At 39.4% G+C, this 22,081-nt stretch overlaps 2 protein-coding genes across 55 annotated transcripts in view; both read right to left on the reverse strand.

The window, feature by feature from the left end:
- Window positions 1–11,712, reverse strand: part of aebp2 (AE binding protein 2) — a 62,848-nt gene extending 51,136 nt beyond the window's left edge. For 3 of the 5 annotated variants that reach the window (XM_077235136.1, XM_077235137.1, XM_077235138.1), the window contains exons 1-7: window positions 11,142–11,712; window positions 6,704–6,914; window positions 6,452–6,559; window positions 5,830–6,022; window positions 5,619–5,743; window positions 4,775–4,842; window positions 1,854–1,967 (exon numbers count right to left, since the gene is read on the reverse strand). In XM_077235136.1, coding sequence (XP_077091251.1) covers window positions 1,854–1,967; window positions 4,775–4,842; window positions 5,619–5,743; window positions 5,830–6,022; window positions 6,452–6,559; window positions 6,704–6,914; window positions 11,142–11,581 — 1,259 coding nt within the window. In that variant the 5' untranslated portion in view covers window positions 11,582–11,712. Of the gene's footprint in view, window positions 1–148; window positions 1,073–1,853; window positions 1,968–4,774; window positions 4,843–5,618; window positions 5,744–5,829; window positions 6,023–6,451; window positions 6,560–6,703; window positions 6,915–11,141 lie in introns of those variants that run through there. The other 2 variants (XM_077235140.1, XM_077235139.1) reach the window with 2 other exon arrangements.
- Window positions 11,713–13,039: 1,327 nt separating this feature from the next.
- The window catches only part of plekha5 (pleckstrin homology domain containing, family A member 5), a 138,143-nt gene continuing 129,101 nt past the window's right edge, over window positions 13,040–22,081 (reverse strand). For 24 of the 50 annotated variants that reach the window (XM_077235079.1, XM_077235080.1, XM_077235085.1 and 21 more), the window contains 8 exons: window positions 21,852–21,975; window positions 21,656–21,771; window positions 20,232–20,432; window positions 18,959–19,126; window positions 16,468–16,610; window positions 16,259–16,386; window positions 15,073–15,195; window positions 13,040–13,920 (listed from right to left, as the gene is read on the reverse strand). In XM_077235079.1, coding sequence (XP_077091194.1) covers window positions 15,089–15,195; window positions 16,259–16,386; window positions 16,468–16,610; window positions 18,959–19,126; window positions 20,232–20,432; window positions 21,656–21,771; window positions 21,852–21,975 — 987 coding nt within the window. In that variant the 3' untranslated portion in view covers window positions 13,040–13,920; window positions 15,073–15,088. The remainder of the gene's footprint in view (window positions 13,921–15,072; window positions 15,196–16,258; window positions 16,387–16,467; window positions 16,611–18,958; window positions 19,127–20,231; window positions 20,433–21,655; window positions 21,772–21,851; window positions 21,976–22,081) is intronic. The other 26 variants (XM_077235081.1, XM_077235099.1, XM_077235095.1 and 23 more) reach the window with 3 other exon arrangements.

Below are 22,081 nucleotides of genomic sequence, written 5' to 3' on the forward strand. Positions count from 1 at the left end.
GTCAACGCTTGCAAATCTGCCCCAATAAAACGACTCCCAGATGCCCCTGGCCTCCTCACTGCTCATAAACAACAGTCCTGTGTGAGAAACACGAGGTTTATATGGGCTGGAACCAGCGTTAGCTGCAAACAATCAAACAAAAAACGGATTTTTTTTTTTTTTTTTCATTTTCAGCTTTACTATAAAAGACAAGAGTTATGATCTCTAAGTATGGGGAACAGGGCATTATTACATAATCTAAGAAGCACCATTATTATTGATCCTATAGTTCTCCTATGTGCATTAGCATGAACGCTAGTGTTAGCTTTAGCACCATTACATTGAGATGTCTATACACTCCTTGGCTTGATCAAATGCACAAACGGCGCACACGGAAGGACGAGAACATCCCATCATCCTCATCATCAGTAGGTGGAGCAGCAGTTAAAAGAGTGTGCACGTGTTCGGGAAAGAAAAATCACTCCTTTTTTGATTCTCATACTAGCAAAAAATGGGAAGAAAAACACGCAAATATGTCTATGGAAGCTTTCACATCATCCAAAACTATTTAGCTATCACATTCTGTACAATTATGTTTTCTGTTAGCCTGTGGCTTATTACGTCTATCTACAGTACAGTAAAATTTCCGAAGTACAAAAATATATTACAAATCTCCTGGAATATTTACATGGGCACTTTCTTGACAAAAAAAGAAAAGGAAAAATAATAATCAGAACTTGTAATAGCTTGTCAGCAGATTTGAGGACGCAGGGAAGGAAAATTAAAACTTCAACCGTGGAACACAAGCCATCCTCCCAGATAGTTAAAAGTCCAGCATCAACAGAGTTCACAATTTTGTGCCTTTTTTTCCTCTTCAAGGGATAAAAACACACATTAAAAATTCACTGCATGCTTTGGCAGACTCTGAGCATTAAAAAAAAAAAAGGAGAAAGTGGGGGGGGGGGGGGGGGGGGGGGGGGTCAAAGGGAAAATAAGTCCTGTCTGAAAAGATCCGCGCGTCCACTTCGGTTTGGGTACGTCAGCAGGCACTGACAGAAGCCGCCCTCCCCACCTAGTCTTCTAGAAAAACATCCTGAAAACAAGCAGAACCTACTTTAGTACTACGCACACACACACACGCATATAAACGCACAACGACTCCAGAAAACACGTCATTTCCAACTGGATTTCTGTACCACAAACAGCGTAACGATGCATAAAGCTGCTCTTCAGAGCACGCTAGGCCCCTGAAGATGACGGGCATCTGTCCGTGCTCCTGTTATTCACCATGGCACACCGTAGGCTGTGTGGGGAACTGAAGACATTAACATGCATGAATACATGCGCTTCTGCCCACAAAGCGTTCGCCTTGACCACATGCTCAGAATGCATCACATTCCACGCCAATAAAGGGGTCAGAGTAAACAAACTCCTACTAGAGTCTAATAAACATAGAAATTATGCTTTACGGTTGATTAATAGTGGCTCTAACAATACTGGAATCATGGTTTACATCTGTGGGAGAAGGTCAGAGGTGAGTTTAGAGTATCTGTGACCCAGGCGGATAGTATCGTCAGCTTTGATTAATTAACATCTTCTCTTGGATCGAAGGTTATTTATTGATCTCCCACCCACATCCCCATTGAGATCTTGAAGCCGGCGTGTTGCATGTTTAGGCTTGGAAAGGCCATTTCTCGTTGCAGTGACACCGGCGCCATCTGCTGGAGAAATTCATGTCAACTTTTCAGCAGGAAAGCTGTCGCTCCCGTCTAGAACTTCAAAACACGTGGCCCACGGCGAGCTCAAACGAGGAAGAAGTCGACGGCTCCTTTGCTCGTAACGTTACGGGTAAAGTTTAAGTGAGCTAATGTCACCTGTAGACGTTGGGGTCCAACAGTACCGCTGTGTCCTGAGGAAGCTGGGAGAGGTGGACCACTTTGGTCTTCAGCTGAGGACGGTCACTCTCGCTGACCCAAGCGTCTGGAAGTCTGTGCACATCGGAAAGACAGAAATATGGGTCATTTCTTGACAGTGCATTCAGAATAGCATTCTACTTTTAAAGAAAAGTAGAATGCAGTGTGCATAGTATGCAAATGTTGTGCATGGGTTGACCTGTTACGTGTCAAAATGTGCAATATAATATACTATGTATTCTGTAGCATGCTGAGCAAATTGCATTGTGGGATATAGTATTCTACAAAACCAGAGAATGCTACATAGGATAACATTCTATATTGCAACACACAACCGGGGCATACTGCATTAAGTATACAACATACAATGTGCCCTATTTTGCATTGCATTGTGTGCACAGCCAGAGCTTACTGCATAGGATACTATATCCATCATCATACTACATGTGTCAAAATGTGCAGCATACAACCAGGGGACACTAAAGGTATAGGACATTGAATTGCTAGACATCCAATCTCCAATGTGATAATTAAAACCATAATAAATATTAACCATGATTAACATCATCTTAACTTATTTAGTCAAGGGCTGTTTATGTTAAAATAATACTAAAAATGCAACTAGATTATATGTTATATCACAAAGTATTCAACAACAGACATGTCAAACAGTGATATACAATAGCTTCACATAACATGAATAATATTCAGTAAAGGGTTCAGTTAGGTACATCGGGCCACTTTTTGATAAGTTACAGCCCTTGCAAAACAGAATACTAGTGTGCATACAGTATGTAAGCAATATGCTAGTATTTGATTCCAAACATAGCTTACATATAAATATTAGCATTTGCCAGATAAAACACAAACACACAGCCCTTCATTCCTCCAACACACATTCCACAATGAGATTATTAAAATGCTGCTGTTATTTCATGGAGGAGCCTTGTTTGGCTCCGGCTTGTTGTAGTGACCCAGAAATCCATTTTAAACATCTCCTGAGACGGCATCTTCTTCTGTGTTATCGCTGAGCTGACAAACATTCTTCCAGCTCAGATTGATGTCCGACTTGGAATAGCAGTGCGTACACACACACACACACACACACACACACACACACACACACACACACACACACACAAACACACACACACACACACACACACACACACACACCCGTGAGGAGGTTTGCATAAGTGTAAAGGTATGCAAGTGTACCAATTATCACAACACGGACCATTTTAGCTGGCTGGGCGTAACACTGCAGTACAAATGTGCAATCAATTAAAAAGGTTCATTTACCATAGAAGTCATTTTTGGATAACACCAGTTTAAGCTGCACATCAAGATTAAACTCAGATTTCGCGGCATTTACACTACAACTGGTGAAATTACAGTGGGAATGTGAGAACGGTTACAGGTAATGTTCAAAGGCAAAGCCATGGAAATTGTCTAAGCCATGGAAATGTTGAGAGAAAGAGGATACCCTTTAAACGTTTGGGTTGGACAAACTTCAAAAGACAGTTTGTTTCCAGGTGGGTGGCGATTCACTCAGGCCAGCACATTTCAATCCACTAGACTTGACATTAATGTGGACGTTTACCACATTAATCTGAATGCTCAGGTGGATCTGATGCATCGCTGAACATGGAGGACACAAGAAACTTTGAGTAAAGTGAAATAATGATGAAGAAAAATGGATTTAGTGAGATAGTAAGAAAAGAAAAGGGATTGAGAGTAAGTAAAGTGTGTAACAATATGAGAATGGAGGAGGCAGGGAGTGATGGCATGTTACCTACTATTTTTTTAGATAAAGAAGTTTACGCAAGCATACAGTTCCCCAATGATCAACACTTGGCTAGCCAAAATGTCTCATAAAAAGCACATTGGGTCAGATACTGTATACAACAATGTTCTAAAATTGATCTTCTATTTTTTTGTCGGATGAATGCAATGGAAGTGGTATCAACCACAACTTCCTTTGTGGCTCATTATTTGATCAGAACAACAAAGTTTTTATACAAAACTTTGTAATGTATAATGATCTGTTAATAACGGGATGAGAACTCGACACCAAAATTTCAAGACACAAGGTCTTGTGACAAAAGTAGCATACTATTGTCTGAAACTAATAAAGGCATACTTCAACTATATAGTATGTGAAAGAGTATGTGTGAATTCACTCATTCATAAAACAGCAGGCAAAAAGTACCTGGATGACCTACTATTTCCAGCGAGAATAGTACTGTCCCATGAGATCATGATAGAGGATTCGTGAATAGCAGTGAAGCGACGCAACTGACGCTGGAAGGTCATATTACAATAACAACATGACAGATGTAGTATGTCCATATTACATTCATTGTGTATTGAATTTTTTTTTTTTACGTTCATGAATTAAGTACTTATTCAAATGAAGTACAAAAGCCATTGTGTTGCATAATTTCACATAATTTAACTTGTTTTAATTATGAAAAATATTTCAATACAAATTACATTTAAAAAAAAAAAATAGGCAAATAGCATATAGTGTTTAATATGCAGTATGCTAGTTGTTCGTTCAGCCCACAGTCGTTGAGTTCATCTGTTTCTCTGCACACCAGCAGACACACACGCTGGAGGGAGGAATGCTAAACTTCTCCTTTGGGATTAATAACATCTACACAGTCAGCTGTAGATCAGTCTGTGTTTTTAAGGCAGTTAATGTGACTTAAGGAGCCTCAGACCCATCGGTCTGTGACGTATATCAGGTCATACATGTGTGTGTTTTGAAGCATCAGTGCATAAGGTCACCCTCAGGTGGCTCCTGACTCATATAAACTCAAATAAACTGACATTTAGTGCAGAGCCCTGAGGTGAGTGGTGCGCTTTCATATACTCACATGTCCTCCGGCATCCAATGAAGCAGCACCTTCACCTTCCCAGAATCCTCCTTTCGCCTGGCAATCACCTGCTCAATAGCACACAATGAAATGTTGTATGAGAACTCGTTTATGGGTTAAATCCGTGCTGTTAAAACTCTGCTGGTTAAATGGGACAGTTTTCTTGGGGTTTTGGGATCCACAGGCGAGGCTGTGAAGAGGAGGGCCTGTGCAGCTCATTAACAGTTTAATTAAAGACACGGGGAAGCAGCGGCTCAGACAGACGCTACTGGACCGTGAGAGCCAAGCAAGTCCCGACTTGAGCTTGATAGCCATGGAAAGCAGTCATGCTGATGACTAGTATATAAAGAAGAAATGCTTTCTCATGATTCAGCAAATCAGGACAGAATCTACACAAACTTCTCTAAAAAACAAGTATATTTTTTATTCTAAAAACATGGGCTGCGTTTGAAATGTAACACTAGTGAAGAATACGAAGTTGGATGGTTGTATTGCCATATCAGCTTTTCAGGGTATTATATTATAGACACAGATTCAACGAACAATATAATAAATACAAACATTTAATAAAATTCAACTTTCAAAAAAAATAAAAAAAAGAGAATAAGACTAAACAATTTTACTTGTAATATTTTTTTTCCAGGCCCTTCAAAGTTTTCCCAGATAAAACTCATCACTGCAGTGCTTGCTGTGCAGTATATACTGCAAACAGGCTACTATTTAAAAAAAAAAAAAGCATGTGGAGTGCAATATGCAATGAAATAAAAGTGCTCACTGTGTAATGTACAATGTGTACAGCAGAAATAGTATGCTAGTGATCCAGCCTGCTTAAGGACGTACTCACCGTACTGTGAAACACGACGCTGTGGCCCTTGCCCTGGCTCTCAATATGGGTCGCCAGATTGAGGCAAATGGCACGATGACGGATTGCATCCATGGTCTGGGCGTCAAAAAAGTCATGAGGTCGCGCTGGTGGGAGGAAACAGACTGGAGTTAGAGAGAAGGAGTTCGGAAACAAGAGCTGAATACGGATTAAAGATCAAAGATACACTGACACTTACGCAACGACCGTCGCCGTTTGTACTTGAGTTTCCTCCGTTTGTTGATGCCCGCTTTGGAAGGCGACTCTTCCTTCACCTTGGTTTGGCTAGAGAGTTTGGAGGAATTCTGGGAGCTGAAGTGGGTTGGCACGTGGCGCGCTAGCCCCCCCTGGGAGGCGAAGGTGGCATTGCAACCGCCCACTACACACTTCACAGAGAGAGAAAGGTCAGAGTAATTATAGTAAATGAAAAACTGGTATAGGGTTATAATTACAGGATGAGTACTGTGGACAGTATTTCTATTGCAAAGCCTAACAAAAATATAGCAGTATGCAAAAAATTATACTAGTATTACAGTATGAACACGTAGGGTGCATCTTGCAAAAGATGGACCCTACGTTATGTTTTTTTCACCAATTATTTTTCTTAAATTATATTTAAAAAAAAAAGATTTATATACACAGTAGTCAACATTTGAAGTGGATCAAAACCTTTCATCAAAGTTATACATGAATTTTGAACAATACCTGTTCTTGTGGTAGGACAACTTTGATTAACTTTTTTGATCCAATGTTGACTACTGTATTATTAATTAAATTAAAACAAATATTTGCATGTGCGCAAAGAAGAGGCTGACCTTAAAAGGTTTGTCTCCGCTGTGTGACAGCATGTGTCTCTGAAGCCAGCTTTGACTGGTGGATGGTGTGTTATACACCTTACAGCCTTTCCAAAGACACACGAAAACCTGCGGGAAACAGGTATGCAAACAGTGAGCAATGTAAGAATTTCACTCAGTACATCAAAAGCTTACGCCTCAAAGTAAACCTGAGAAAATATATTTTTGATACATGTTCTGTAGTACATAAAGCAAGCATGCACACACACTGACCCCTCCGCGCTGTCCGTCCACGTGCACTCCGCGGATGTGTTCAGCCAGGTCCGGGCTGGTGTTGAACAGCATGTGGCACTGATCCCAGCAGCAGGGGTAAGATGAGCCCTTAGTGGAGGAGGAAGAAACCCCACCGTTACCGTTCATCATAGCTGGAGTAGAACGACCACTGGATGCGATGCTCTCCATGTCCATGAGAGTACTGCTAATACTGAAACACACATAAATAGGATTATTTTGATATACACATATAGGTAAGGTGCAACAATATTTGCTTTGCTGCCTGATATGACAGTAAACCTAGACAAAAGCATTTTAATGGCCTTTTCATAATGTTTAAATGTTATGGACATAAAGAGATTAAAAGTGACATCTTGTGGCATCGATAAGCAGTACAAAAAATAAAAATGGGGAAAGTTATATTGAGTAGTATGACTAATTTAGAAACTTTATCTAAATTTTTTATACAAAATCAGCAATCCAGCACCCACGTTATGAACCATGAGTCTTTGTGAGCGGTAAATGAGGCCAGTGCCGTGGGGCGAGCACCTAACCGTGACACACAAACGCTGTAAACGTAAGCTTTTGAGCGGGGGGTGTGCAGCTGTGCAGTGTGGGAGAAGACAGCAGTAAACTACTGCAGTAAAGCCCCATGAACTCCAGTGATTGTGACTGAATGAGTCCTGAGGGGAGAGGAGGGGCTCACACACACTTCCATCTGTTGGTTCCTTTCAGTCTTCACTGCCCGCAACTGACGCTAAATCCCAGGATGTGCCAAAGAACGGGATTCTGGGTAATCACAGAGACAAACTCCAACTGCCAGTCTGACTACCGATGAAGTGATAAAGTGTTTACATCTGCAAAACCCACAGGTACGGCAAAGATTTTTTGCTGAAAATGGATTTTTACATTTTCTGAAGAATGCACATACCGTAAATGGCGCAGGCACTAAAATTAATTATTAGCATTATTATTCCCACGATTATAATAGCATGCTTGACTTAATTTTAGAATTAAACTTGATTAATGAGAGACTTAAAAGCATAAACTGGGTTATGAAACAGTTTGAATGTGAATACTAATTTTGAGTGCTGAGCATGACATTAGTGGCATATGAAAGACATTAGCATCAGTTTTTCTGCTTCTGGAAGCTGTGGTCGTCTCACTCAGCACTGCACTCATGTGACAGAGTACAAAGGGTGTTAAAACCTCCACACACACACACACACACACACACACACACACAGATCGCTTGGTCCAGCTGGCTGATCAAGGTACACTGAGAATCCAATTCAGAAAACTGTGCCAAACCCTGCTTCAGTGGACAAGGGAAAGTGCTTCAGGAAACAATTAACACCTGCTTTTACTCAAACGGCCCATTCAGTGGAGTTCCCCTTCACCAGATCTCTCAGAACTCATGTGCTCTTTCACATATTTAAACTGGCACATACTGGTCTGGTGTTTGGCATCACTGACATTAAACCTTGATGATTTCTAGAGCATAACACAAATTTTGCACATGAAGCTTATAATATGACTTGTAAAACAGCGCTCATGTCATTTGGAATATTTTTACCCAGTCCACAAAGAAAAGTGCAAACAATTCACCTAACAGTATCTCTTTAACAGTATGAAAATGTCACTTTTATCCAAAACTATTGATAAAACTTTACAATTAGGTCTCATTACTTAATGCATTAACTAGTATTAACAATGAGCAATATTTTTGTTACAGTATTTATTAATGTTGGTTAATAAAAATAAAACTGTTCATTATTGTTCATAACTGTTCATAACAGACACAACTTTTGATTAATAATAATATATAAGTAAATAATGAAATGAACATTTTAATAAATTCTTTAAAAGTATTTTCAATTGTTAGTTAACATTAACTAATGTTAATAAATGGAACCTTACTGTAAAGAATTACTTAACTATCAGCTAAATGACGAAACCATTTATCAATATGACTTGTGATGAATAACCTGACCTACTTGTGGATCTGAAGACAATTTCCAAAAGCCACACTATAAAGGAACGAGTTAAGTCTTATCTGTCAATTGTCGTGTGACCTGGGTCATACTCTCCCAGATGTCCCACACAAAAGTTAGATTCAGCCCCTCCAGCTGGCCGAACAGCAGGGCTCAGGGCCTCCACTCGGGTTTAAGAGCTTTATTTCCACCAAAAACAGCACGTCTGGCACAGCGCAGGGATTCCCATCCACACACACACATCCCCTCTTTCTCCAGCCTCCACCGCTGGGCTGACCTGATACATTGTGCTCATTGTGATTGGTTCCACCGTGCCTGCAGATCCTCTTTGGAGATTTCCCATGTGCTGTGTGTGAGCCAGGCCGTCTACAGCGCACTCGAAACCCCATGGAGGATGAGGAATACATGTTCTCCTGCCTTTAGAGTAATACAAATAATAAAAGAGCCACCCTAGTATGATCAGTGCCAATAAACACTTGCACAAACACACCCTGGGGATGTGGAAGGATGACGAAAGGTCCCATGGTTCGGAGCGTAAAACCAGTTCAAAGCAATGCATTCGGTTTGATAAGGAAGGCCGTCACAAAACCAGGACGACGTCAACTTCCAGAGAAACCAAGGCATAATGCTGTGTCCGATTTAAACTGATGGATATTATCCAGCAAAAACATTTAACTGATTTAACTGCACTGACAGTATCACATGAGAACAAAACTTGAACTGAATAATCACACTGTTGTCTTCTGCCTTATAAACTTTTTTCAAACGTTATTGAACTGAGCTGAACCACTCGGGCTGAATAACGACACTATTGTCTGAATCAAACTTGTTTCATAATTTATGAACTTTACAGTTATTGAACTGAATCACTAAACTGAATTGAACGGAATAATGACATTTATTGTCATTGATTTACAGCGGAATTTGAACTCTTTAATAATTAATAAGTTTGCATTATTAATTCCGTTACTTTCCTGTTTATTACTGTGACTCTGCTTTGAAATCATTTCGATTGTACAAAGTGCTATTAGAAATAAAGATGACTTGACAAATAACTGATTGTGAGAAGCTTTAATCGTTCTGAAATGGCTGAACATTTCCCTTTCATTGGATCTTTCTTCCATACACTGAAGGTGAATGTTCACAGAGTCATTCTGACTAACATTACTAACTCCTTTTGTGTTTCTATGAAAGAAAGACATTTGAAGGAGTTTGAGGAGCAGGATTACAGCTGTGAACAAATAAACTCTGGGGTAACGAGTTACTGCGGTGCCAAGAGAAATATGGGTCAAATACACCTGGGATTGTTGACAGATTGATGTTTTTCCATAGTCGATGCCAATACAGAGCTAAGGCCTGTTCACATCAAGCACAATCACTATACAAATAAGTAACATATTGCTCTGTAAAGTGCAGACTTTTGTTGTTTGCCGCTTTAAATGCTCAAGCTGAATTCTGATTAACTGTCAATGTTTTTATTGTTCATCAGCTGGACAAAAATAATCGCTCCTCTGTGCCGTTATTGTTATATTTTTGGTGTGAACTCTGCTATTCTTTTACATTTACAACGATTTTCAGAACGATATCTTTATCATTATAGTTATCATCCTAGGTGTGGATGGGCCTTTTTACAGTTGTTCAAGTAAATTCAGAACCAAAAATCAGATGCAAAGCACTGCACAACCACTGCAAAGCAATACGTTGCTCAAATTGGGAAAGAAATTAATAAGTCTGAAAAGTCTGACGAAGAGCCTACGTGCTCGAAACGTTGCCACCTGTGTGTGAGTCACTCTACCATTCAATTTTTCACATTTTTTGGAGCCTAGGTGACGTAACTTATGAAATGAGTGTTGTTTCAATAATTAATCGAATTCTTTGCAACCTTCAGTGAGATAAATGAAGCTTAAATACACGTGCAACCATTTAGATTGCAAAACAACTCTGTGCATGTTTAAAACTAATAATAGCAATGAGAAGAGATTGAAATAGATTTTATGCTCACCACTTTATCATTCAATAACTGATATACAGAACCAATTTTAATTGTTTCATTTCTGCTTTTTGACATTAGACAAACCTAAATTTACACATGTCTGATAAACATCGCTTTATGACATAAGTTAGCCTACAAAATATTTTGCAGAGTAGATATTATTTGTTTGTGTCCAGAACAAATTCAAATTCATTTAGAACATAGTAATTAACGTCCATTAGACTACACTTTATTCCTTACTACTAATATTTATTCATTATTTTGTTATTTACGCCTAAATTGTTTTGTGATCCTCTCTAATTGTTCAGCTACACATTTCTCGCTTGAAAGAGTGGAGTAATGATCTAAGTTAAACAGCGCGTGAAAGGCGTGATTTATCACCAGAACTAATACTAAACAACACATGATTGGGATGATGGGTTCACACACACACACACACACACACACACACCTGTCCTCCGAGTCCATGCGGCTGAGTGGTTCTCCGTCCGACGACGAGCTCATCATCTCCAGACTCGCGCGCCTCTTCAATCCTCCTCCGGCGCCGCTGCTGTTTTTCTCCGCCGGGGAAGACGCGTTTTCATCCCCTCTTTGTTCTCCTTTCATCCGCTCCACCGTCCCGTCTGCGCTACCGGGGCTCTTCTGCGGCTCTTTCTCCATCTCCGCTTCCGTCTCGACATCCTCGTCGTTACCGCCATCTCCCCGCGTGGTTTCTACCGGGCTTTGTTCGGTAGACTGGTGTCCGTTGAGCTTCTCGTCCGTCTGCGCTCCGTCCATCTTAACGGCCGGTTCCGGATCGGCGGCGCGCAGGCCCGACTCGCTCCCATCGCCGTTTTGTTCGCTCAGGTTCGCCGACTCTTGCTCGGAACCGTCTGAAGTCGTCGAAGCCATCGGGTTCCGCTCGTGTACGTGCGGTCTGGCCGGGTTTAAGCGACGGGAAACGGGTGAAACGCGAAGACTTTCGGCAACCGGACGGATCGTGGAACTGGAGGTTGATCGGGGACGCGCGGGGAGGAGCGAGCGTGACGTCAGCGCTTATTATGAGTGCCTCCACGTGCTCGCAACACCAAATATCCAAAATGAAGTTAAAAAGTTTTAATTATTAAATGTCTGAATGACCTTGAAATATTGCTAATTTTAATTCAAAATGAGGCTTTAATCTCAAAATTATTTTATATTTATTTACCCTCATTTCTTTAAGACATCATTGGTGTTATAAAACACCATAAAGATACTTTTAAGATGCAAATCTAAATTTCCATCGTTATTTGAAAATTTCTTCGAACATATGGTTGAATAAAAAATATAAGCAAGCGTTTAAATAAAATTAATCTAGATTAATTAATTTATAGTCGTTAAATGTTGTGTTTTCTGAAACGGGTGTCAAGTTATAATAATCTAACGAAAAGGCTGAAAATATATTTGTAAAAATATATATTTCCTTTGAGTATGCTTGGAAAATATATCTGGGGGTCCAGATTCACAATCAGTGGCGTGTTTACCGCATTACCACACGAATCTAGTTAAAAACGGGAAAATATCATGAGTCATTTAAACCTTTAAAACGTTCCCTTCCTGGAAATTACCACTAGATGGCGTTAGTTTCCTATTGATAGGATTTTACATACTGGAATCAAAATCCAGATCCTCAGTTTTTCATGCAAATCATACATTGCTTGTGATTCGAGGCCAAAACTAAATATGTTCACAACATTTTTAGATCATTATTACTGAGCATTACTGCACATTTATGAAACACTCAGCATTAGAAAGCATGTTTTACACATCATGACCAGCAGAGGGCGCCATTAGTCGTACTGTGTTGCAACGCTGCATCTAACCACCAGATGGTGCCAAAATACCGAGTGAATTAGGTGTTTAACACGGATGATTTTAAACAATCATTATTCCATTATTCTTGCTTTGGATAAGATGAATACATCAATAAATTTAATGAATGTACAGGTCACACTTGATTAATTTACACATAACAGCGCTAGTCAATTTCAAAATGACTGAGATGGCCAATCAAATGAAATCATGCGGGCAGAAGCGAATTTCAAATATTAAGCAGCACAACTCTTTCCAACATTGATAATAAATCATCATTAGAATGATTTCTGAAGGATCATGTGACACTGAAGCCTGGAGTAATGATGCTGAAAATTACAGTTTACTATATATTCACACAGAAAACAGTTGTTTTAAATTGTAATAATATTTCACATTACAGTTTTTTCTGTATTTTTGATCGAATAAATGCAGGCTTGATAGTGGTAGTGCATGAAAACCCCAATAATGTTGTGCAAACTCTCATTATCAGAGAAAAAAAGGAATCAAAAGCTCTTCGCATATATAAGAACATCAACATTTATTTCACATGATATAAAACAGATGAAATATGAACATTTGCATATTGACTCTGATACATAACCTCTTCTGCATCTCCGCTCTGCACATTGTATGGTGTACAGTATATACATCATGAACTTTACAGTTTATACATTTAAGTGAAACACCAAACCCTGCTTATTGCTTTTTTCAACTGTTTTAAAACGGTTTACACTTCTCATGTGCTAAAGCCAAAATCTGTAATACTCTTCTTTAAACTGTAATACTCTGTACTCTTCTCTCTATTTAAATATATCTCAGCCATAGAAAAATAAAACGTAAGCTGGAACATTCATGAGTGTGTCGGGAAACAGTGTGGTGGCTATTGCGAACTATCCAACATACAGATCATTTACAAATCCTGTTGATCGGCACCTTTACAGTTGTACATCGTTTATACACAAATCGTTTGATATCAAAAAAGAAACGATGGGTGTCGTACAGTGCAAAAGATATGAGTACTAAAATCGCGTCGAGAACACTAGGTAAAACCGGGAGCGATTGATTAAAATCCATATAAAACAAGCGAGCGATGAATGCAACCCTCGGCAGCTTGAGGAAAGTGAGCGTGTGTTTATGGGCTCTACTTCCTGTTTTTAGTGAGTCTGGGTGCTGTAATACATCAAAATAGCACCGGCTCACACATTACACTCAATCTAACAGAAGAAAACTCAAGAGAAGAGTAGCAATATAAATAATCATCACTAGAAATCAATCCCTTTCCCATGGGTTGAACTAAGGCCTGGACGTCGCTGTGTTCGTGTGGGTCAGCTGATGATGATGATGATGTGGGACGTCCCCTCACATGCTGCGGTTCACTGATGACGGTGGAGGGGCTGCTGGACACACAAAATCACATGTATTAATGCAGAGCCCTGCCATGACATGCGGACAAACATATACTGTATATATATATATATATATATATATAGTGGTCATGGATTAAAAACTCGTTGTCTTGTTTTAGTAAATCATGCACACGAAATAATTTGTTCCCTCAGTTTATCAAAATGTGCACACAAGATATTTCGTTCCCTCGTTTTATTAAATCTTGTGCATTATATAATAATTTGTTCCCTCGTTTTATTAAATCTTGTGCATTATATAATAATTTGTTCCCTCATTTTATTAAATCTTGTGCTCAATATAACAATTCGTTCCCTCGTTTTACTGAATCATGCACACAATATTATAATTCGATACCCTCGTTTTATTCAATCTTGTGCACAATATAATAATTAGTTCCCTCGTTTTATGAAATCGTGCACACAATATAATTAATTCCCTCATTTTACTGAATCTTGTACATAATATAACAATGTGTTCCCTCGTTTTACTGAATCGTGTGTGCGATATAATAATTTGTTCCCTCATTTTACAAAATCTTGTGCACAATATAATAATTTGTTCCCTCGTTTACTAAATGGTGGAGATGATATATATATATATATGTGTGTGTGTGAGCGTCTGATCATGTGCGGCGGCGTCTGAATGACTGTTAATTGCACTGTTGATTAGTGAAGCTTGATGTTCACTGAGACTCACTGAAGCTAATGAACTCTAGTCGGGAGGCTAATTACTGCTTCATTTGAGAGGATCCTTCATTTTCCTCGGAGAACAGACAGATTATTACACACACACACACACACACACACACACACACACACACACACACACACACACACACACACACACACACACACACACACACACACACACACACACACACACACACACACACACACACACACACACACACACACACACACACACACACTCATATTTATGATGCAGTGAAACCCTGCGCACTGAGACAAAGCCCTCAGAAAACATCTCCTGTAAGCTGCTATGAAACACACACACACTCATTTTATGAGCAATATCATAAAGATACACTGCTGGAGACATTACTAACTGAGACCACTGTATATAAAGCAGACACTAGTGTCCGATCTGATCGTCTGACTGTGGTGTGTGTGCGTGTCTCTTACTCGTCCATCTCTCCTCTCACACACACATGAAGTGAGATCCGTCCGTCAGCTGTGGGGGGGAGGGCGGAGGCGGGGGGGAGGAGGAGGAGCTTGGAGATTGGGGTGGAGTAGACACACTGTTCACTGCAAAACACACAGCGCATGCAGACACACACACACACACAGGCCAGCCGGTTAATAATCAAACACTGACACATTCAAGCAGGGAACTAAATCAACACTTCCTATTCACAACCTCAAAAATATATACTGGACATGCTGGTTATTTTTTGATTCACTAAAATCAAGTTCACTAAAATGCACAACAGGTTTAGTGTTTGGTGCAGGGAGTTATATTTAAAATGTAAATATTTAAACCAATATAGAATTAATGTATAATTTAATACATTTCACTAAAATTAATTAAAACTAAAATTAAAAACTAAAATTTTTAGTGTTAGTAGTACCGGCTTTAAGTGCCCAGTGGACTATGAAGAATCAATAAATATATGAATATATAAAATGTACACATTTATATTTAGATATTCATTTAAAATGATTACAGTGTTACTTTTGTGCCATTGAGAAAAAGGTTTTATTTCATTTTAATTTCAGTTAAAAGTTTTAGTAATTTTCTTGTATGTTTTTGACTTTTTAAAAAAAATTATATATAGTTTTTATACATTTTATTTTAGCACATTTTAGTAAAATAAATGAAATTGAAAAAATATAGCATTTTTTTTATTTTGTACATTTTATTTCATTTCAGTAAATGTTGGATGTTTGCAAGTAACAAAAATGTTTTGTATTGTTTCGGTTTTAGTTAACTATAATAACCCTGATATATACATATATAAATTAAATTAATATATATATATATATATATATATATATATATATATATATATATATATATATATATATATATATATAATGATTATATAATATGATTCACTGAAAAAATACAGAAATTATGCAATATATAATATTTATATATAATTAAATAAATAAATATATACATTAATACATGACTTACTAAAAGCTTCTAGAACACACAAATACACAGCAGTGTTAGTGGCAGCAGGACTCATGAGAAGGTTTGCGGGGGAAGAAGTTCTTTAAACACTTTCCTTTCGACCCAGAGCGTTTGATTAGAGTTTAATGGAGTGAATCAGAACTAAAGATTGACTTCAGTACGAGAGCCCACCTGACATCGGCGTGCCATGTTTGCTATTGGTCAGCTCATAGGACACATCCTGCTCTTGACTGGAGGGCTTCTCGTCCTCATCCTCCTCTTCCTCGGTGCCCACGCGTACCATGACGGCCGTCTGCAAGCTGACACACACAACGGAGAGCTGTGAGCACTGCTGTTATGAAACGCTGTGTCTGTGTGTGTGTGTGAGAAGTGAGTCGCACCTGTTCTGTGTGGCCAGACTCCTGCGAAACTCCAGCGGACTCAAACGCTTCGGTTTCTCAGACTCCGACTCTTCCTCGTTCAGCGTCACGCTCCTCAGAAGAGACTCTTTAATGGATGCTGATCGGGACACGGGCGGCTTCTCCTGTGTAGAGACACAAACCCATGAAATACTCTCGTACTGCACAGAAGCAGCATTCACAGGGACCCTACAGAGTGTTCACTGCTCCCTAAACACCTAGCAAGGGATATTTAGATTTTTGATTTATAATTTAAAATTCCCTCTCATACTTCCAGGTTTTCCATGGAAACTGTTCTTGGAAAAGGTTGTTTATTTTGGTAATCGAGTCATCGGACAATTATTTTGACAAATATTCATATTTAAAACGTTATAAAGTAAAATAACTAGCTTCCGGCCAAATGAACATACAGAATTTACTTACACCTAAAGCGCAACTTACACACAACTTGTGACGTCAGAAGTAGCGTGTAGTGCGTGATGGCGTAGCGTAAATATCAGCAGTGTGTTGCATTACTCACATAAGTTGCGTTTAAACTAGTGCTGTCAAACGATTAAAATATTTAATCGAACTAATGTCATAGTTAACTCGCAGTTAATCGCACATTTTTATCAATTCTAAATGTCCCTTGATTTCTTTTTGTCCCATTATTTTTTTCTCATTTTTGATGCGATGCAATCTTGGATGCGATGCGAATGATATCAGCTAGACCCTCGTCCTCCACAACGTTAATAGGCACTACATGCATTAGCCACCCATTTAGCTATGGCTGCAGTAAGTTTGTTCTTAGTTGTGGTATCCATGTGCTTCTGTCTGAAGTCATCCATTGCAAAGTCCTTTTAGGCAAGTAATAAGGCGAAATAAGGTTTAAAACGCCTTTTTCCCCACAGGTTATACTTTTACTACGCATGCGCAAGGGTTCTCTCCCTCTGACGTGCGCGCGCTACACGGCTTGAAGCACAGTATGTGCGAGCTCTTGCTCGCTCGCTCTAGATTCTGGGAGATTCGAACTAATTTGCGGGCATCAGGGAGCCGCTATCAATATGCGGGAGACTTGGGATGTCTGATATTTACACAACGCACACATACACTGCATATCAAATCTGCCGCCTTTACAAACAGTAACGTATTTTCCGCTGTCGCAAACGACCTCAACTGTGCGCATGCGTCAGTGGAAACAGACGATAGGCTTAAATGTTTCGCGGCTTGACTGTTAAAAGCAGACGATTGGCTTTCCAGCGGGAGGGGCGGGACATGTGCATACAACCGACATCTTTGGCGTTACAGGTTTTCCCTATTTAGTTGTATTGAGGATTGAGGAAGTGGCATGTCTCTATATAAATAGTCTCTGTCCATTGTCGCCTTGCTTTGACGAGGGGGCGGAGAATTCGCATGTGTGCTTGGCCATCAAGTGGTATTTCAGACTGGACATGCGGCGATGATAGCTCAGTTCACAAATACAAAACACACAGATCACTTTGGTCTTGTCAATAGAACCATTCGGCAACTTTTTATAAGTAAACTTTCCATTCAGAGTCTTATTGGCATCCATTTCGGCATCTCGCGCTCGCCATCCACTCAAAACCTAACGTTAGCCCAAACAAGTGTGTGCGGGGTGCCTGTTGTTTTGTTTCCGGTCTAGCTAGATCCGTTGTGGTGTTGTAGCTTTTCTAACGTTACTAGTTGTTGCTTGCAACAGCATGTGAAAGAAAAACTACAAAGTTTGCTAGGCCAAAAAGACGGTTAATCTTGCGATAAAAAAATTGGAGCCATTAAAATGGGTTTGCGTCAACGCCGTTAATAACGCGTTTAACTGACAGCACTTGTTTAAACTGAAGTCGAATCCGTATGTTCGTTTGGCTGGAAGCTAGTTATTTTACTTTCTAGTTTTAAATATGAATATTTTTCTTACACAAAGCATCGCTTCGCTTCAGAAGGCCTTTATTAACCCGCCAGAGCAGTGTGGAGTTGGTTTATAATGGATGAATGCACTTTTTTGAGCTTCAAACTTCCACTGCCATTATAAAGCTCGGAAGCATCAGGGTGTTTATTAATATAACTCTGATTGTATTCGTCTGAAAGAAGAAAGTCATATGCATCTAGGATGACTTGAGGATGAGTAAATCATGGGGTTATTTTCATTTTATCTAGCGTTCATTTAATTTACTGTGAGCGGAGGCACTCTGAGACGCACGTAACATGCATGTAAATAATTAAAGCACATATATATTAAACCCACAGGGCATATTTATTTAATTGAATCGCAGCCTTTGTGAATTCACAACATCAGTATGTTGTAGTATGGTTTTCAAATGGTTTAAATATATCATGCAGCCTTAGAAAACGGTCTAATAATGCGTTTCATGGATTCTCGAACGAGGAATGCGACACTTTTGCGGGTTACTCGACACGGATAAATTGCAATCAAGTATTTTTTTTTAAATCAAGGAATCGTGACAGCCCTAATGTGTACCTTGTTCTCCAAGTTGGCATTCCCGGAATCCACATCCCGAGTTTCCCTGCAGTTCTCTTCCGCATCAGTGTGTTTCCCAGCCTGCCGCTCTCGCTCCAGATCCTCGGGCGATGGGTCTCTGTGCTCGTCCTGCTCATCCGGAGAGATCACCGGGCTCCTCTTACGCATCTGAGGGAACAAACGCTCAGCATTAAACCCAGCAGAAGAGGAAGCCATAAACACACACTCTGCTGGACAGGAGCGCAGCGAGCCGGAAAACTAAAGTGCACCACTGTAGGGAATCATTAAGAGCTCGATTCATCCAGTGACGAGTCACTTTGAATTACAGCGCCGTTACACAAACTTCTAATGGCGGAGCAGGTTTATGAGAGCAAGAGCCCTCCGGACTAGATGCATGATGGGAATGTGACATTGTTCATATGTTATTCATGTCCTGTGGTTTTCAGAGCGGGTTCACTCGAGTGAGACGGTGCAGGTCATGGCCGAGCATTTATAAATCTCAGATGATACAGTGAACTAACCAGACACAGTGTCATCTTACGGTAAAGCAATGCAAAGCCACAAAATTACAGCCAATCTGATGTTTAATAAACAGCAGAGGTGAAGGGTTTTGGACAGCAATGTGCCAAAAAACAACTTGGTAACTCCACAACTAATGTTGCAGATATGCAAGCGTATTTTTAAGATAGATAGATAGTTTTATTTAATGCAATGTCAGCATCTAAGGCTATCTTCATGTCAAAAATTCAATTAGAAAAATACAAATATCATATAAATATAATAAAACCAAGCAAACAAACACAACAAGTAATATTATATATATATTTTTTTTTAAATTAACATATGATAAAAAAATCCAAAACGTTTTCAGGTATAATCTTACTAAAGTCCGTAAGTGAAATAATTTTATAAAAGAGCATTCTACTTGTATTAAACTCGGGAAAGTCCAATAAAATATGTTTAACAGAGATGGGAATCTTAGCATAGAGTTGAGTCTTTACCTTTAAGCAAAAACGCATGAGTCAAACTTGTATGACCTATACGCCATCTGGTGAATACCACTTGATCAGATCTAGTTTTAAGAGTGATTAAATGTCTGTTTGAAATTTCCGGATGAATTTCATATAGCTTTATATTCTTGCACGTGTTCCACTCCTCTTGCCACTTATCCAACATATACGATTAATAATCGGTCTGATATCTGAGGGAGGAATTTGACATCCATTAACTTCCTAAGCCATATTTGTAAGCATTGAAATGCAGATGTTGGCACCTGTAGGGTGTAGTACGGGTTGTCTTTAGTGAAGGAGAGGCTGCGTGACAGTGAGCCGTCTTCTCTTCTTCGTTCACGTAGCGCCCCCTGCTGGTGTCGTCTGATTCGCTCCATCTGCTCCTCGACACTCATGCGTGTTCGGCCCACCTCTACACCGCTCATGTGCTCCACTGCGCTGCGGGGGCGGTCCTGCGGGTAAGACTAAACATGCGGATATTATAGATAGATAGATGCATTAACGGATATATTCAAACAAATATGAATATAAAGTTTTAAGCACAAACTCAAAATATACATGTATATATTCAACCAAAACCATCAACAAATATTGTAATGATTTAATATAATGTATATATATTGCAAATTAAATTACATATATATATATATTTAAAAACCAAACAAAATACTGATTTAATAATGTGTAATATTAAATTATATATTATATTAAATTGAGTATTATAGTTACACACACACACACACACACACACACACACACACACACACACACACACACACACACACACACACACACACACACACACACACACACTTTCTAAAATATACAAAATCAACAAATCATATACAAATATCACTATAAAATGTATAAATTAAATGTTATAAATTAATACTGTTCTTTTGAACTTTCTATTCAACAAAGAATCCTGAAAACTGTTTTCAGCATTGATAATAATAAATGCTTCTTGAGCAGCAAATCGGCATATTAGAATGATTTCAGGAGGATCATGTGACACTGAAGACTTGAGTAATGATGCTGATTACATTTTAAAATATATTCACATAGGAAACTATATATTTCACAATATTACAGTTTTTGCTGTTTTAGATCAAATAAATGCAGCCTTGGTGAGCAGAAGAGAGTCTTTCAAAAAATATTAAAATAATCAAACCAATCTAAAACTTTTGAACGGTAGTGTATATGTATATATTTCTAAGATGATAACCAGATGCTCAAGTCATGTGACACCTGTGAAGCAAACTATTATTATAAATGTTTATTGATGTGTGCAGCATGTAACCACCCAGGATGCCTAGCAATGCCTCGGCCAGGGTTGCCAAGTTCACGGTTTTATTCCGCGGGTTCATTTGTTTCCCGTGGGTTCAAGGTTTGAGACAGTGGATAAACTGTATTTGAATGAAATGCTTGTTTTGAAATATCTTACATTCCACCATTGATACAACTGTGATAGATGATGAGTTTTATCAGGGAGGGGCCTTTTGAGCTCCTTTATGAAACTACTATACAGTGATTTTTAAGTCGAATTGGGCTATTTGGACTATAGTTGACAGGCCTTTGGGCTTTTACTGGCAACCCTGACCTTTGCAAGCGCATTGCAACAGTTCGTTTTGCACAGGCAAACACATTTCTCAGATCTATTTGACATGCTTGTGCGCAGTGCACTTACTGTTCTGGGGTCAGGCTTCTTGCTCTTCCTCAAGGTGACATAAGAGGCGATGGTGGAGGATTCAGGCATGGGTGATTTAGTCCTCGGGCTGACCACTCCGACAGGGTAAACGATACCTGACAGAGAGAGAGAGAGAGAGATCAGTGAACAGCAGCGAGGGCTTTACGTCTGGAAGTGTTGGTGTTTGTCAGGGCACCTTTTGTGACGCCGGGCGGCTCTTTCTCTGCAGTCTGCTCAGATTTGTCTTCGCCGTTACTCTCGTCGACCTCGGCTACCGTGGTAAGCTCCGGCTCGCTCTTATACAGTCTGTAATCCGGGCCCTGGAGAGCAGAGATTTAACCTGCTTACACATTATTTACAGCGCGCACACACACACACACACACACACACACACACACACACACACACACACACACACACACACAC

The sequence above is a fragment of the Siphateles boraxobius genome, unplaced genomic scaffold, assembly GCF_051911475.1.
Source record: "Siphateles boraxobius isolate OS27281-9 unplaced genomic scaffold, OSU_SipBor_1 19, whole genome shotgun sequence".
NCBI lineage: Eukaryota > Metazoa > Chordata > Actinopteri > Cypriniformes > Leuciscidae > Siphateles > Siphateles boraxobius.